The following is a 17,139-nucleotide window of genomic DNA, read 5'->3' as shown; positions in this document are numbered from 1 at the left end:
CTGGAGCTTTAAAAATTGGGGATATAAAAAAATGTTTGAGATGTAATTTCCAATTCATGTTTTCTAATCTTCGTTTTGCCCCAAATGCCTGACTTTCTTTCCTTTTCACTGCCCTTCCCCTGTCTCCAGACTATCTCCTAAATCAGTGAGGTCCCTGCTGGGATTGTCTCTTTACCTGGAACATCCTTTCTTCAGAGTCATAAACGTCTGGTCTTTTCTTCACTGAATTTCAGTTGCTCTTGTTTGTTGTTTCCCTGTTGGTTCAATTGTTCTTTCAGTGTTACTATTCTACTGCATGATTTTACTGATTAACACAAATACAGAGGATGTGGAGAACTGACCAATGGTTTTGTCTGCCCATGCAATTCAGCCCCTTTGTTACTGAATATGATTAAATGGTGAAATCAACAATTAAGTAACCTCATCATAGTTAAGATGATTAAAGCTGCATAAGTAGATCAAATATGTTCTCAGTATGTACATTCAATATATAATGAAGACTGTTCCCAATACTGTTCCTAACATTTTATATTGAAGTCTCTCAACAATCCTGTAAGGGGAAGACTTGCTAATAAAAAGACAGAGGCACAGAGAAACTTTGTAACTTGCTCAGAGCATGTGGCAGAATAGAGACTTAAGATAGCTTCTTCAGATCATTACTCTTAATCATTACATTGTACATTTTCTTTTCCCCACATAATGCCAAACACCCACACACGTGAACCAGTTTTCCTCATTTTCTCCGGCCATCTTATGTGTTAACTTCTAAAATCTACTACTTTTGTGCAACCTTGGCTGCTTATTGGAGTCACCTGAGAAATTTGTTTAACCCAGGTGGGTCCTGGGTCCCACCCACAGAGATGCTCATGTAATTGGCCTGGGATGTTGCCTGGGCTTTTGGATTTTTCAGAATATCCAGGAGATTCTAATGTGTAGCCAAAGCTGAAAACACTACTCTATTGTTAGTGAATTAAGCCATTAGTCAACTAAATTCAATTATGAGTGACTTCCTACTTTTGTTCAAAGAAAATTCTATGTTCAAATAAACTTTAGACTTATCAGTTGGAGCTGAAGTATAAAAATTCCTGGTTCCTAGGAAATGGAGGGTCACTCTTAGGTCAATTACAATGATTTAAAGAAAAGAAATTTATTGCACATCTTCCTACTTTAAAGACTTACACAAATTTATCCATAACATAGTTTTAAATTATTTCAATCCATGCTTATGAACCAGAATATTTTCTTAATTTTTCTTCTTGTGGTTATGTCCTTCAGTTCCTGTGTTTGTAGCATGGTATCCATATAAAAGTACCTCACATATAACCAGAATCTGTCATCCATTATAAAGTTCCTTTGGGTGAAACTGTAAATATTCTAGTAACTGAATATGAATTTACATTTTAAGATCCTTCTGATAAAATAAGGATTCTCCTGTTTGCTTTGTCTAAAATGCCTTTCTCCAGGAGACTATCTAGCTACAGCCTGCTACCCTGAAACTACTGGCTATTAGGTTTGTAAGTATGTATATTGTTATTATTGACATGCAGAAATCTTTCCAACTAAAAAGGTAGTTATATAATCTATTCATGCCTTTGCTATATGTTGAATTATGTCTGTGACCATAAACTTGAAGAAAGTTTGATCACTGCAGTTTAATCATCTTAATTGTGGAGCAGATCAATTAATGACTGATTTCACCATGGCAGCCAGATTCAGTCACAATAGAGGCCAAATTGAATGGACAACCATTGTCCAGTACTCTCAATCACCTGTGTTAGGCAATGTAAATCAGCAAAAACAATACAATAGGATAATAAAGAAAGAACAACTGCACCAAAAGTTTTTAGGTATATTTCCAAAGTAATTGCAAAACATAATTTTAAATTATCAGATAAGTTGATTGTGTATCCCCATTGCTAAAACTCTTAAATGGTATGTGGCAGCTCTTCTTTAATACAGAAAAAAAATTTTTTTTTTTTTTTTTTAGAATGCTATAAGGTTCATTGACAAGGGCAGCTATCGAGAGATCTGGGAGAATGACTGGCTCAAAAAAGAGGTAAGTGGAATTTTTAGAAACAAAAACAATTTCTTCTTTTTTATTTTTTTGAACTGGAAATGACTTTTATTTATGAGCTGAATTCATGGGAAAACCATGGAACCGTGACTGACTGAGGTAAAATGAAATTCAAGTGGAGTCCTAATCTTATTACAAGTTGTTACTCAATGAACACCATAAATAATCTCAATAATAAACAGAAATCATTTTTGGTGTTACAATTCATATAACATATTCAAGTGTGCAAAGCTTCTTTATGTCCTAAAACTGATCTGGCTTTCCTCTGGACCCTACTTCCTCATGGGTGATGGGAGCAAGGTTTAAGGATCATTTTAACCTCATTCTCTGCTGTTTTAAACTGCCTCTGTAGGTATTCAAATTGGTAGGGAAGAGGTAAAGTTGTCATTATATGCAGATGACATGATACTATATATAGAAAACCCTAAAGACTGTACACAAAAACTACTAGAACTGGCAAATGAATTTAGCAAGGTAGCAGGATACAAGATTAACATACAGAAGCGGGTTGTATTTCTTTACACTAACAATGAAATATCAGAATGGGAATGCAAACAAACAATCCCTTTTAAAATTGCGCCAAAAAATAGAAATAAAATACTTAGGAATAAACCTCATCAAGGAGGTGAAAGACATATGCTGAGAACTACAAAACATTAATACAGAAAACTGAAGATGATTCAAAGAAATAGAAAGATACCTCATGCTCTTAGATTGGAAGAATTAATACTGTTAAAATGGTCATACCACCCAAAGCAATCTACAGATGTAATGCAATCCTTATCGAATTACCCAAGACATTTTTCACAGAACCAGAACAAATAATCAGAAAATTTATATGGAAACATAAAACACCCAGAATTGCCAAAGCAATCCTGAGGAAAAAGAACAAAGCAGGAGGCATAACCCTCCCAGACTTCAGAAAATATTACAAATCTACAGTAATCAAAACACTGTGGTATTGGCACAAAAACAGACCTGTGGATCAATGGAACAGAAAAGAGAGTCCAGAAATAGACCTACACACCTATGGACAATTAATCTTCAACAAAGGAGGCAAGAATGTACAATGGGGAAAAGAGAGTCTCTTCAGCAAGTGGTGTTGGGAAAGCTGGACAGCTGCATGACATCAATGAAGTTAGAACACACCCTCTCACCATACACACACACACACAAAACTCGAAATGGCTTAAAGACTTAAATATTAAGAAAAGACACCATAAAACTAGAAGAGAACACAGGCAAAACATTCTCTGACGTAAATCATAGCAATGTTTTCTTATGTCAGTCTCCCAAGGCACTAGAAATAAAAGCAAAATGAACAAATGAGATCTAATCAAACGTATAAGCTTTCGCACAGTAAGGGAAACACAAACAAAAAGAAAAGACAGCCTACACACTGGGAGAAAATATTTGGAAATTATGTGACCAACAAGGGCTTAATTTCCAAAATATACAAACAGCTCATACAATTCAATAACCGAATATTTCCACATAGATGTCGCAAAGGCACTTCAAACTCAACATACCTGAAGCATAATTTATTAAATTTCTTCTTAGATATTCTTTTCCTTCATTTCCTTTTTTACCATCTGCTCAGACACCCGAGGTAAAAATGTCACCATCAGCTTCTTTTCCATTTTCCTTGCTCCCATTTGACTGAAAAGAGTTGGTTAGTCTAGGAAACAAAAGAATTTAAAAATCAATATGCTTTCTATGATATTGACAATTATCTTGAAATTGCCTTTATAAAGTCATGGTGGGTAGGAATCCATACTATTTCCAAAACTAATCATGATGAATCCTCAATTTTAAAAAATAAGTATTAATTTTAAAAACTCAAGGTGAGCTCAATAGTTAAAGAATATTAGGGAGAAACTTGGTTCTTATACTTTTATTAAATATAACAGTATGATCCTAGTGATAATAATTTAACAATTCAAACCTTAAATTTTATAAGATATCATAGATGTTAGGTTCAGAGAAAATAACTACAAAAGTTTATATTCGACTGAAAAGAAAGGCCATTTTGTGCCTTGGTCCTTCCTACTAAAGCCACAAATTACATTGTGTTTTGTTTTATTTTTTAATTCTCATAATTCAGTGGAAATAAAAGACAGAAAAAATGTCAAGTTTAACTGAATCATGAGCAAAAAGAGCTCACTAATAAAGAACAAATCATATAATTTAAAATATTTAATTTCTCTTTATTTCAATAAATATTCATTTTTGCTGTTATTAAATTTACTCACAAAATTAATTAAAACCAGTTTTGGTTATAAGTACTATCACAAGAATTGAAAATTGCCTGGAAATAGAACAATGTATGTCAATTAATTTCTTTGAGGAAGGCTTAGAATGAGTAATAAGGGATATTTAACAGTGGAACGCCCCCAAATATTTTTCCATTTAACTATCTTTCAACAATAACCCAAAACTTACATCTCTGGGAAGAATGAGATGTCCCATTGCATGACTTTTATTATCTGGTTTTATTTAGCATGCTTATTAGGAAAATGAAGAAAATTCAAATTTCCAAATAACCTGGACTAACAACAAATTGAAAGCTGGAAAAACTAGGCAAAGGGATTCAAAGAGGTTAGCAATCAGAGTTTCAAACGTGAGGAGGCATAAAGCTAACTTGGATCTTGCAGGGGAAAATTTCAAAAGCATGCATTTTATTCAGGACCCTAGGTCCCTGACTTATAATAGTTTTAACTAAATTATCTTGCTCAATTTCTTAAGTACATTTCTTGGGTATCTGGGGAGAAGCAGGGTCGGGGAAGGAAAAGAGGTCTTCTAATTCCTTCTTTATACTTTTTTACCCCAGAAACTAAACGTATTTATATGGCTTATAAAAAGGAACTAGTTTTCATTTCCCTAACATTTCAAAAGACTGGGAGGGAGATAGCAATTGATGAGAACCTTACTTAGCACTCTATAGGGGTAGGTGATGTCACAGGATATCCATAGCTTGAAAGATTGGACTTAACTCCCCAAATGGCCCTCATTCCCAGCTTTGAGAGGAGACCAAGAATTGTGTGTGCTGCCTCCCAAGTATACCAAACCCTTAGGTCACACATTCTATTAATTCCTTCTTTTACAACCTCTAACTATGATTTTTTTTCTCATCCTTTGACATCTGAAAATTATAAACTTTTCCTTAAGGCATTCAGGCTTGTAATCAAGTTGATCATCTCTTAAAAACATGAGATCCTAAAGCACCAACACCTAGCTCTGTAATGTAGAATTATGGACTTAAATGGTTTTGTGAAATTGTTTAAGGCTGGTAAGTAATATATGCTTTTCTTTCCATCTCTAAGCCAGCAGCAATATTTGAGCCTTTTCTATGACACTGGTACTGTTTTATATTATAATTATTTGTATATTCGTTTACTGGATTTGTATACTTGTTCCCTCTTTTGAGGGAAGGAGCCACACTTTATTGGATTTTATATCCATCTACCTCTAGGACAGAGCCTTACCCACGGTAAGAATTCAAGCATTTAATAAATGACTTATGTGAAAGGGATATCCATCTGGTAATATACTGAGTGCTTCCAGATTCCAAAATACAATAATTTCAATGACAAATCAAAAATGTTAGTCATCTTCTTCTAAGTACTCATCTCAGTTATGCGCTTGACAACTCCTAACAAGAGATACGGAATCGAAACCCCTACCCTGTGCCTTTATTTCATCATATTCCCTGGAGACATGTTCCTTTTTCCAGTTTATCATTCTCACCAGCCGATCACTTTTTATTTTATAGTCTTATTTCTAATTCTTCTATTGTCCTGACTTCTCTGCACAAGCACATCTCAATCCAGCTCATGCTGTTTTGGAGGGCAGAGAGGGAAGGTGGGGATTTGTTCTAGTCACATTCTTCTATATATTCTTCCCACAATCAAGCTTTCCAGACGCGCAGGCCCAGTGGCCATGGCTCACAGGCCCAGCCGCTCTGCAGCATATGGGATCTTCCCGGACTGGGGCACGAACCCGTGTCCCCTGCATCAGCAGGCAGACTCTCAACCACTGTGCCACCAGGGAAGCCCCAAAATACACTTCTTAAAGATTGATGGGAACTCTATCAACAGAACCAGCAAACTTTGCTCATGTTTGAGTTAGCCACATTTCTTCAGTAAACATTAAGCTTGCTATATCTATGAAGGACCTTCCATCACCTGCGAGATAGAAATCAAACTCTTTAGCATTACTTGGCTCCCCTACTTGTCCAGTTCTTTGACTTCTCCCCATTCCCATTTTATTTCTATCCACACCAAAATGTGCCTTTATCCATGTGGTTCCTTCTGCCTAGAATATATTCTCTCTGGTCTGCTAGAGAATCTCTACTTGGCCTTCAAGATCCAGAAGAGAGGTCATCTCTTCCATTAACTCCCCCTTACCCCCTCACACCTGGCAGATATAGGGTGAACCTCTTATCTCTCCCACAGTCCCCGATGGCTTCCATTATGATTTTATCACACTATTTTCTGTTGCTATCACTCTTTCCCATTAAACTAGGAGATTCTTGAAGGTTTTGTATCTTATTGATCCTTTGTTCCCAAAGCGTACTATAGTTTTTGACACATAGTAGGCATACCGTACAATTACATGAATGAATGAATGAACATTTCATCTCTCTGATGTTTCTCGGGATGACTCCAGCACACTCAAGAGAGAATATAACTGTCCTATAGAGGCTGATAGAAAGGGCTCCTAGGCCTGTACTTCTCTTTTTTAAATGCCATAATAAAGATTTTTTCCCAGTATTATTAATTTTCATTGTGTTGTTTATAATTAAACTTAGATAGAGCCTCTTTTAGCTACTAACACCAGAGTGATAAATTAATTAGTCTTATTTTCTTATTTATCTCTGCCTCCAGCTCAGATAAATCCAGTGATGTTTCTGAAGAGTAGGAAAGGACTACTCCTGCCATTCAGTAATAACTGCCTAATCATGCAACCAAGTTCTCCAAATGACCAGGAAAAAAGTCCCACCAGTTCCTTCTTAGAGCAAACCCAGTAATAAATAATACAGGATACATCTTCCCCTCAGACATATGCACTTTAAAAAAAATTAATTAACTTATTCATTTTTGGCTGCTGTTGGGTCTTTGTTATTGCACGGGCTTTCTCTAGTTGTGGCGAGCGGGGGCTACTCTTCATTGTGGTGCGTGGGCTTCTCATTGCGGTGGCTTCTCTTGTTGCAGAGCATGGGCTCTAGGCGCACGGGCTTCAGTAGTTGTGGCACGCAGGCTCAGTAGTTGTGGCGCGCGGGCTTAGTTGCTCCACAGCATGTGGGATGATATTCCTGGACCAGGGCTTGAACCCGTGTCTCCTGCATTGGCAGGTGGATTCTTAACCACTGCACCACCAGGGAAGTACCACAAATGCACTTTTAAAAGTTGAATTTTTTATAGAGGACTAGATAGAACTAAGTCCATAAGTACTAACACCCATTCTCTTTTCCTGAGAATAGATTGCAAATCACAGGAAGGAAGTGGAAGAACTGGAACATGCTATTCATGAGCTGGAAGGAGAAAATTTGGTGCTTATTGATCAGCTGTTCAACTGCAGACTTGTGGATCTCAAAATACCCAGGTGAGAGTCGTTACATATCTAAAAAGTATTTTTTTAAACATTTGTATCTGTAAAAATTCTTTTTTTTAAGATGACAATTCTTTAATATTTGAAAAGAAAGGAACTCACAAAATGGCCATGGGGAAGGTATAAGATCATTACAACTGACCACTGGTCCAGTGCAGACTTCGAGTTGCTTTTTCTAACAATGCACTGTGGTCATAGTAGCAAACACTTAACATGAATGTCACAACTGCTGTCCTTCAGAAGCCTCTGGGCCAGCAGGGAAATTGGGCATAAAAATAAATGCATTAACAGTACAGCAGAAGAGGTACGGGGTTTGAAGCCAGCACACAGGAGGGAGTGATCAACTTGAGGGGAGATCCTGGAGATGTTCTGAGCATCTGGTTACCTTGTGGATTATAGAATGGTTTCCTTTGATAGTTAATGAAAGAGGCAAACTACTTTCTAGGCAGAGAACACGGCCTGGCATTCCAAGTAACATTTATTCCTGCATGAGAGAAATCAAATATGTATATGGCTTTGTAGTTTAGGTTATCTCTTTTTCTTACCCGACAAAAAAAAAAGTCTTAATATGCCAATCTTGATGGAAAATTAGAGCCCTGGAATGTGGTATTAAAACTCCAAGTGGCATTCATAATTTGGACAAGTAGTCGGCAACAAGAAATAACCTAAATAGTAACATGCTTAGGAAGATAGAGGAATTAAATCACACAAATGTAAGGTGTACATGTGCGAGATGGGAGAGAAACATCTGCGTCTGGGCAGAGAAGTTCAACATGGTGGAAGGGTCAGGAAAACATTTCCACCTGAGTAGGTCTGTTGCTTGTGTGGCGTGGAAAAAATACTATTTGAGACATAATAAAGTATTTATTGTTGGCAAACTTCCTAATGTGCTCCAAGAAGGGTGGATACAAGTTGTGGGGGTTTTGTTTGCTGAGCTAAGGGATGGCTGTCGGGATACAAGACTGGAGAAACTGGGAGATGGTGCAATTACTTTATAGGCTGAACACTGGGTGGGGCAGGACAGAGAAAGAGGCCACCTGCCTCCCTTCCACAGTCTATGTGTGCTGCCCTGGAGCCACAGATAGCAGTGTAAATGAGGTAGGCAGTCAGGCTGAATGAATTGGCTGATTACTGGACTCCTGTACTTCCAGTCTCTTGAGCTGATGCCCTTGGGGGTCCCTAGGGGGTGGGGGGCCTCACTGTCCCCCCAGGAGGCAAGGCTCTCTTTTGCCAGCCTCGTCCCTATGATCAGACCTCCAGCTCCACACTCCCGTCCCCTCTCTACCCCGAAGCACCTGGTGTTGCCACCACTTTCTTTGTGATCACGCCCAATCTCTGCCAGCTGTGCCTTCTAACCACTGCTCCGCCTGTTGTCCACTGTGTTCTTTTTCTCTCTTCCAAGCCAGCCAACCCTTAAGAAAGAGCTACCCTGTAAACTGCCAACCCCACTTCCTGCTTTGGTCAGCTCAGTCTAGGGCACCTGATTTGCTGCTGATGTGGATGTGAAGTGCTCATTATAATAAAGGGAAAGTCTTTCCTTGGCCAGAGAGAGCTTGGCAAGGACAGGAAAGGGAGATGAGAAACTTTTAATGGTGATTTTCATTAACTTGTTTGCTGTATTGTATGCAATTTAAACCTATCCTCTAGCTTCCCCACAGAAATTTTCAGTAAAATCCACATGTTCATCAATGCTTTGTGGGTTGGTTTTTCTTTAGTGAGAGACCTGAGTGCTTAGTTTTGCTTCAGAGTTGGGAGAGATGAATTCAAAATCTGTCCGAGGGAAAAGAAACAGCATGGGCGATGTTTATAAGAACTGGATTAGGTGCCCGGTATATGCCTCCATGGCACACTGAACTTTTCCTTTGTAACTAGCATTTATCACAGTAGTGACTACTTTTTAAACATCTGCTTCCTTGCTAGATTGTCCTTGAGACAAGTGTTTAGGACATCTTAGAATGACCCGAATAAAGAAACAGAGAAATGTGTAAACCCTCAAGTATCTGTTACAATGCTTATCCAGAAGGAAAAATTCAGGAGCTTTTCCTGTATCTATTTTCAAGTCAAAGAAATTTTAACACATACCGTGTAATTTATGGTAACTGCCCTTTCCACCTTTGTTGAGAATTTAGTCCTGTATATTCTGGTAGGGTGAGAAATAGACATGAACAGTACCCAGTAAACATATAAAAACTTCCCTATCTGGATGAAGAACGGGGTATTCTACCTAATAGAGTTACTGTATTTCCCATCCAGAGCTCCCCAAACTTCTTTCCTTCCTGACTCCCATAGAACATCATAGTATTTGTCTGATATATTAGATGAGCTGAATAAGCTAGAGGTGACTGCCCAGGGACTCCCATGCCACAGAGCTGAGGCTAGGTGGACCAGTACCTCAAATCTAACACTAGTTTCATATGATAACGTTCTGTAAAATATTTTCTATAACAAGTGTTGCTGCCCTGTGGTGGTACGAAAGTGACAATAAACTAATGATTAAGAGAGAAGCCAGACTTCAGAAGGTTACGGCGTTTAGTAAGATCTTAAGTTATTCAAAAGAGTAAAACCAGGAAAGAAGAGAACTCTGTGGCCTCAGACTTGTCCACCTGCAGACCAGAGTTTCACTCAGTTAACTCTTAAGAAGGTTTTAAGATATAAATATTGTATGTAGTTACATTATTTGCTGGAGCTTTAAGCATCTCAGATAACACTTCCTTCGTGGTCTTTAAGTAATTGACAGCCTGTAATCCAGGGGATTCACTCTGGATGCTGAGTTGCTAAGCATGAAGTGTGGCTGGTGCATCTGCAAGGGGCACTTGCTTCATGCTAGCTTCAGGCAAACTTCATGGCAATGCTGTATGGAGCTTTCAAGGTATCATGTCTTCTGACTGAAAATTCCACTGGCCTCTGCAGCGCAGAGAGCTGCAACAGCAGACGCAAACTCACCAGGCTTGGAGCTGGAACACGCCACTCAGCGAGAGCCAGAACCTAGGTGTCATCTTGGATTCCTACTGCTAACTGTCTTTCTCTGTTTCTCTTTATCTCAAATCCCATCCCATTTCTCATCTGGATTCCCTGCAACAGTGACGTAACTGGTGTCATGATCACTCTCATTTCTGGGACTTTAAGTCTGTTATTTCCTAATCTTGGGATGCCCTCCCTTCACCCCAAGCTCTTCCCTGGCGAACAGCCCCTGGTGTTTCAAGACTCAACTCAGGTTTCATCTCCTCCTGGAAACCTTTCCTTACCTCCTAAGGCTAAATCCGGTGCTGCTTCTCTCTGCCCCATGGCGCTCCTGACACTATGCTTCTCACATAAATACCCATCATGGTACAAACCATCACCATAAAACACTGTGAGCCTGTCTGCCACCCCACCGGGCCTGATGCCCCTTTTTCATCTGTGTCTCCAGCATCCAGCAGAGAGATAAGACACTACTGAGCAGGTGGTACAATATTTGTTGACTGACAGACTACTTTTCTTATCTGTTTTTAGGCGACTATATCTTGCTCAAGCTGTTGGACAAGAAGTGCCACATGAAGAAATGCCTTTGGAGTTGCCAGAAACATATATAGGTATTATTTTATTGTAATGGTGATTTTTTAAAAGTTGACAAACACTTAATTGTGCTTATTATGGACAGGAACCTTATATCAGAGAGCTATTCAGGGAATAGATGCCTGCCAGCTCCTCCATATTTCTCTTGTTCTTGCAGAGCGTACCTAACCCATCTCCTTTCTCTAGTCTTATTTTCAAATCAAAGTCACCATGTGTCACAGTGAATTAAATAGACACTGGTAGGGAGGGATGGAATGATGTCTACACTGGCATGGTTTGTGCTCCAGTTTAGCCAACCAACCAAAATACCAACACACTCACAGGTCCCCATGTGATTATTATAACTTAGTAGCTAACAGAAGGAAATACAACCTAGACGTGGTTTCTAATAATAGGACTTACTCTTACTTTAATACCTAGATTCTACATTTCTAATTCTCAGATTTTTCTCCTCCAGGAGATTCTCAAAGGTCTTTCAAATTTAAAATGTGACAAAGGAGTGTATATATATATATATATATATATATATATATATATATATATACACATATATCTGAATCACTTTGCTGTACACCAGAAACTAACACAACATTGTAAAGCAACCATATTTCAATTCAAAAGAAACTAAAATTGAAAAATAAAATGTAACAAAGTATATATTGTATTTTTATTTTTAATCTGTTCAAAAATTGTACATAATTAATTTCTTTGCACTCATCCCAGAAAAGTCACAATCGCAACCTGCAGAAGTAAAAAGTAGAGACTTGTTGAGCTTATCACTTGGGAGCAGTGCTTTACATCTTAGTCATGAGGATAGCAGCAGATACGGCCAGCATCTGAAGATAGATGAAGAAGAGAGTTCCGGTATAGAGTTTGGAGCCTCTGACATGAAACACTTACTGTATGAGGATGAGCGGGATTTCAAGGTAAGATTCATGAGAAAACATCTTGACTACTAGAGAAAATGTTGCTTTATTAGTTAGTGGAGAAAATTAACCTGAAGTATGGATGCTGAAAAATTCTATTTGCAATTATTAGTAAAATTTGCCAACCATTCATGTCTGTCACTAGATACTATTTTCACTCCTATCCTTGCCCAACTTACTACATATATTCATTTATAGACATCCATTTCTAGTATACCATGTAAGTTATCTAGTGCTACATAACAAATTACCTCAAGAATTAGTGGCTTATAACAATAATCATTTATTCTCTTTCAGGGATTCTGTTGGTTAGAAATTTGGGAAGGTCTCCAGTGGACAGTCCTCACTTGGGTTCTCTAGAAGGTGCAGTTATATTTGGCTGAAGGCTTGATTTGGGCAGGAAGATCCACTTCCAAGGTGGCTCACTCACATGGCTGGCAAGTTGATGCCGGCTAAACTGGGGGCCTCAGTTCTTCTTCACATGGGCCTCCTTACAGGGCACCTTTATTGTCCCTTTGTTACAGTATCTGGCTTCTTCCAAAGCAATCAGTACCAGAGACCAAATGTTTCATATGACTTAGCCTTGGAAATCTTATGCCAACACTTCCATCAAATTCTATTTGTTGATGTAGCTACAAAGTTCCACCCAAACAGAAACAATGTAGCTTCTGCATCTTGAAAGGGGAAGGTCAGCATCATATTGTAAGAAAATCATGTGGGATAGGATGTATATTAGCATAACCATCTTTGTAAAGTACAAACAGTCACATATACCATTAGGTGAAACCTAGGTTATCAAACCTTTAAATTTTAAAACGTTTTGGTACATTCCAGTCACTTTCACATCCACCCCTTGCTGTTTTCCCTCTTGGTACTATCAATAACCTTGAAAGTTCTCCTAGAACTTAAAGTCTGGTAGGAGAGTGATTTAGAAAGCAAAAGAAACTGAATAAATCAACAAAAACCATTTTAACTAAATACAACTCAGTCCTGCTACCATCAAGTGATAATTTAAAGACTAAAGCTCTAGTCTCTATAACACTCAAACACCCCCATGAGTATCTTGGAATCATGATGCCTTGTATGTTACAATAACCTCATGCTAGTGGACAACTGTCTATAAAATTCCCAACTTGCATACCATTTGGTTAAATGAAAAACCTTCTTACTTTTTATTTTTTTGCTTTTATCCATTGAATTTCTTTAAATTTCTTTTTATTTGACTTACAATGTTATGTTAATTACTGATGTACAGCAAAGTGACTCAGTTATACATGTATATGTATATATACATTCTTCTTCATATTCTTTTCCATTATGGTTTATCACAGGATATTGAATATAGTTCCCTTTGCTATACAGTAGGACCTTGTTGTTTATCCATTCTATGTATATCAGTTTGCATCTGCTAATCCCAAACTCCCACTCGTCCCTTCTCCCACCCCCTCTCCCCCTTGGCAAACCACCAGTCTATTCTCTATGTCTCTGATTTTCTGTTTCATAGATAGGTTCATTTGTGTCATATTTTAGATTCCATGCATGATATCATATGGTATTTGTCTTTCTCTGTCTGACTTACTTTACTTAGTATGGTAATCTGTAGTTGCACCCATGTTGCTGCAAATGGCATTATTTCATTCTTTTTTATGGCCAAGTAGTATTCCACTGTATATATGTACCACATCTTCTTTATTCATTCATCTGTTGATGGACATTTAGGCTTTTTCTATGTCTTGGCTATTGTGAATAGTGCTGCTATGAACATAGGGGTGCATGAATCTTTTTGAATTATAGTTTCATCTGGATATATGCTCAGAAGTGGGATTGCTGGAGCATATGGTAGTTCTATTTTTAGTTTTCTGAGGAACCTCCATACTGTTTTCCATAGTGGCTGCACCAACTTACATTCCCACCAACCGTGCAGGAAGGTTCCCTTTTCTCCACACCCTCCCCAGCACTTGTTACTTGTAGACATTTTAATGATGACCATTCTGACCAGCACGAGGTGGTAACCCATTGTAGTTTTGATTTGCATTTCTCTAATAATTAATGATGTTGAGTGTCTTTTCATGTGCCTGTTGGCCATCTATATTTCTTCTTTGAAGAAATGTCTCTTTAGGCCCATTTTTTGACTGGGCTGTTTGGTTTTTTGTTGTTGAGTTATATGAGCTGTTTGTACATTTTGGAAATTAAGCCCTTGTTGGTTGTGTCGTTTGCAAATATTTTCTCCCATTCTGTAGGTTGTCTTTTCCTTGTTTATGGTTTCCTTTGCTGTGCAGAAGCTTATAAGTTTAAGTCCCATTTGTTTATTTTCACTTTGATTTCTATTGCCGTAGGAGACTGACCTAAGGAAACACTGGTATGATTTATGTCAGAGAATGTTTTGCCTACATTCTCTTCTAAGACCTTACTTTCCACGGAAGTTTTTGATGTGGTGGAAATGTTATTTATTGTATGTGCTACAGACTGAATTTTGTCCCTGCCCCTCCCCCAAATTCATATGTCGAAGCCCTAACACACAATATGACTATGTCTGGAGATACAGGCTTTAGGAGTTAATTAAAGTTATATGAGGTCATGAAGATGGGCCCTAATCTGATAGGACTGTGACCTGATAAAAAGAGGCTTTGCCTTGTGAGAACACTGTGAGAAGGCAGCCATCTGCCAGCCAGGAAGAGGCTCTCACCAGAAGCCAATCATGCTGGCATCCTAATCTTGGACTTCCCAGCCACCAGAACTGTGAGAAATAAAGTTCTGTTGTTTCAGTCACTCAGCCTGTGGTATTTTGCTATGGCAGTTCAAGCAGACTAATAGAGTATATTACTTCAGAATCCTGCTCCAGATGGTTCTGAAATATATGGTAGACTTCCATCAATTTACTATTCTCCCATCTCACATTATTGTAGCTCTATAATTATGTATTTTAAAAGCTATAGTTATATGAATTTTTGAGAAATATTAATAAAACACTGCCTTCCTTTTTCATTCTTTGATCTCCTAAATTCTAATAAATGTTTATTAAGACCCTCACAACATGCCAGGTACTTGTTAGATGCTTGAGAATTTAAGGGGGAGAACAGGAAGAAATGAAGTCTCAAAGACACCTATGTGGCAGGCATTACCGTAAATAGTGTACATGCTAGTAGAAAACTGGTAAGAACATCATTGATTACTGTACAGGAGGAATGTACCTGTATCTGTCTCCCTGACCAGTCTTTTGCCCCAGCATTTGGTACACAGCCTGGCACATAGTGGGCACTCAGGAAAGGTTTGTTGAAGTGTTGAAGGAATCCAAAAGAAGGAGTTACAGCTTGGAGAGGCTTCCAAGAGGAAGGCACACTGGGTAGGGCTGGAGCTGTTTCAAGTCAGTTTGGGGTTTGCTGTGGGATTTCATATAAATTAGACTTCTAATTCTGTTTGTTGATATCTGAAACTATATTCAGTTTGACAGAATGTGGCAAGTTTTATATCTATAGAAGATCCTGTGAAATGTGCAAAACCCATGTAGATTTGCTCAATATTAAAATACTTATCATCAGGCTTCCCTGGTGGCACAGTGGTTGAGAATCTGCCTGCCAATGCAGGGGACATGGGTTCGAGCTCTGGTATGGGAAGATCCCACAGGCCACAGAGCAACTGGGTTCGTGAGCCACAACTACTGAGGCTGCGCGTCTGGAGCTCGTGCTCCGCAACAAGAGAGGCCACGATAGTGAGTGGCCTGCCCACCGCGATGAAGAGTGGCCCCCGCTCGCAGCAACTAGAGAAAGCCCTCGCACAGAAACGAAGACCCAACACAGCCAAAAATAAAAATCAATTAATTAATTATTTTTTTTTTAAAAAAGATATTTACCTTCAAAGATGTTTGCAGATCATTCATTTTGTTCTTGAACAATATAGAAAACTCTGCTGTGGTTATATCCTGGCCAGCAGAGGGCTACGTAAATGCAGCCCATACTTCCTACTTCCTTTTACCAATTAAAGAGCTTGCAGAGAATATATCTCTCCACTGTAGTTGATGTTCCCTCCCCGGCTCAAGCCCCCAAAAGACAAGCCTGCAAGCCTTGCTGCCTGCTCTTTGGGAGATTTGCCTACCATGCCCCCACTGGGTATATAACTTTACTGAGTGGTTTTTATTTACAGTAGCTCTCATATTTCACATGTTATACAGCATTCAGACAATTAGGAGGGCAATGAAATCTGTCATACAGAGGCCAACTATAGTAAATAAAACCTGATCTATGAAGGCCGGTAACTTGCTGAATAACCTCTCCTATTCTCCTCTGTGTCTGTTCACCACAGGATTATGTAAACTTGGGCCCCCTGGAAGTGAAGCTCATGACTGTGGAGAGCAAGAAAATGCCCATCCATTTCCAAGAGAAGGAGACTCCAGTCAAATTCTATGAAGATGTCAGGAGCCCAGAAAGCCACATCACATATAAAATGATGAAGTCTTTTCTCTAAGACTGAAATATGCAAAGTAAAAACAACTTCTTATACATTTCCTTTGGGAACTGAGGTATATCAGTCGCACATTTTATTTACTCTTTGGTCCATTTTTAAAGCAGTTGTTATTTCTAAAGGTCATAATTACATTTAAAATCAAAGATCTGAGTATTCAGCTATTCATTTACTTGCGTGGCCTGAGTGACAAAAATGAAAGTACACTTTATATTTCAATATTCAAGTATACAGGAGCATGACAGTGGGCCAAGATGGTCTCTGAGGTTGCTTACCACTTAAAAATTTACTGATCAATCTAGGATGCCAATATGAAATAGTTCAATTAGGAATTTTCTGAGAAAATTTAGAGGTTTGCATAGCACTGACTACACATCTTTGCTTCTGAGGGTGCTGAATGATAGATAGCCAGTCCACAATTCAAGTCTACTCTTCTTTAACCTAACACTATAATGAAAATCAAACATTTTAGAAACAAATTTGAGGGTGGTAATTTCTTTTATAAAAATATTCCAT

The 17,139-nt window shown here is 38.3% G+C and overlaps 1 protein-coding gene across 1 annotated transcript in view; it reads left to right on the top strand.

Moving 5' to 3' along the window:
- Positions 1–16,626, top strand: part of CCDC83 (coiled-coil domain containing 83) — a 37,897-nt gene extending 21,271 nt beyond the window's left edge. Inside the window, exons 6-10 of the mRNA XM_067038336.1 lie at positions 1,988–2,056; positions 7,557–7,678; positions 11,177–11,256; positions 11,963–12,165; positions 16,465–16,626. Of these exons, the coding sequence (XP_066894437.1) occupies positions 1,988–2,056; positions 7,557–7,678; positions 11,177–11,256; positions 11,963–12,165; positions 16,465–16,626 (636 nt within the window). The remainder of the gene's footprint in view (positions 1–1,987; positions 2,057–7,556; positions 7,679–11,176; positions 11,257–11,962; positions 12,166–16,464) is intronic.
- Positions 16,627–17,139: the final 513 nt, after the last annotated feature.

Source organism: Kogia breviceps, chromosome 7 (assembly GCF_026419965.1).
Source record: "Kogia breviceps isolate mKogBre1 chromosome 7, mKogBre1 haplotype 1, whole genome shotgun sequence".
Taxonomy (NCBI): domain Eukaryota; kingdom Metazoa; phylum Chordata; class Mammalia; order Artiodactyla; family Physeteridae; genus Kogia; species Kogia breviceps.
The sequence above is the reverse complement of the archived record's forward strand: the minus strand, read 5'-3'. Positions and strand labels throughout refer to the sequence as shown.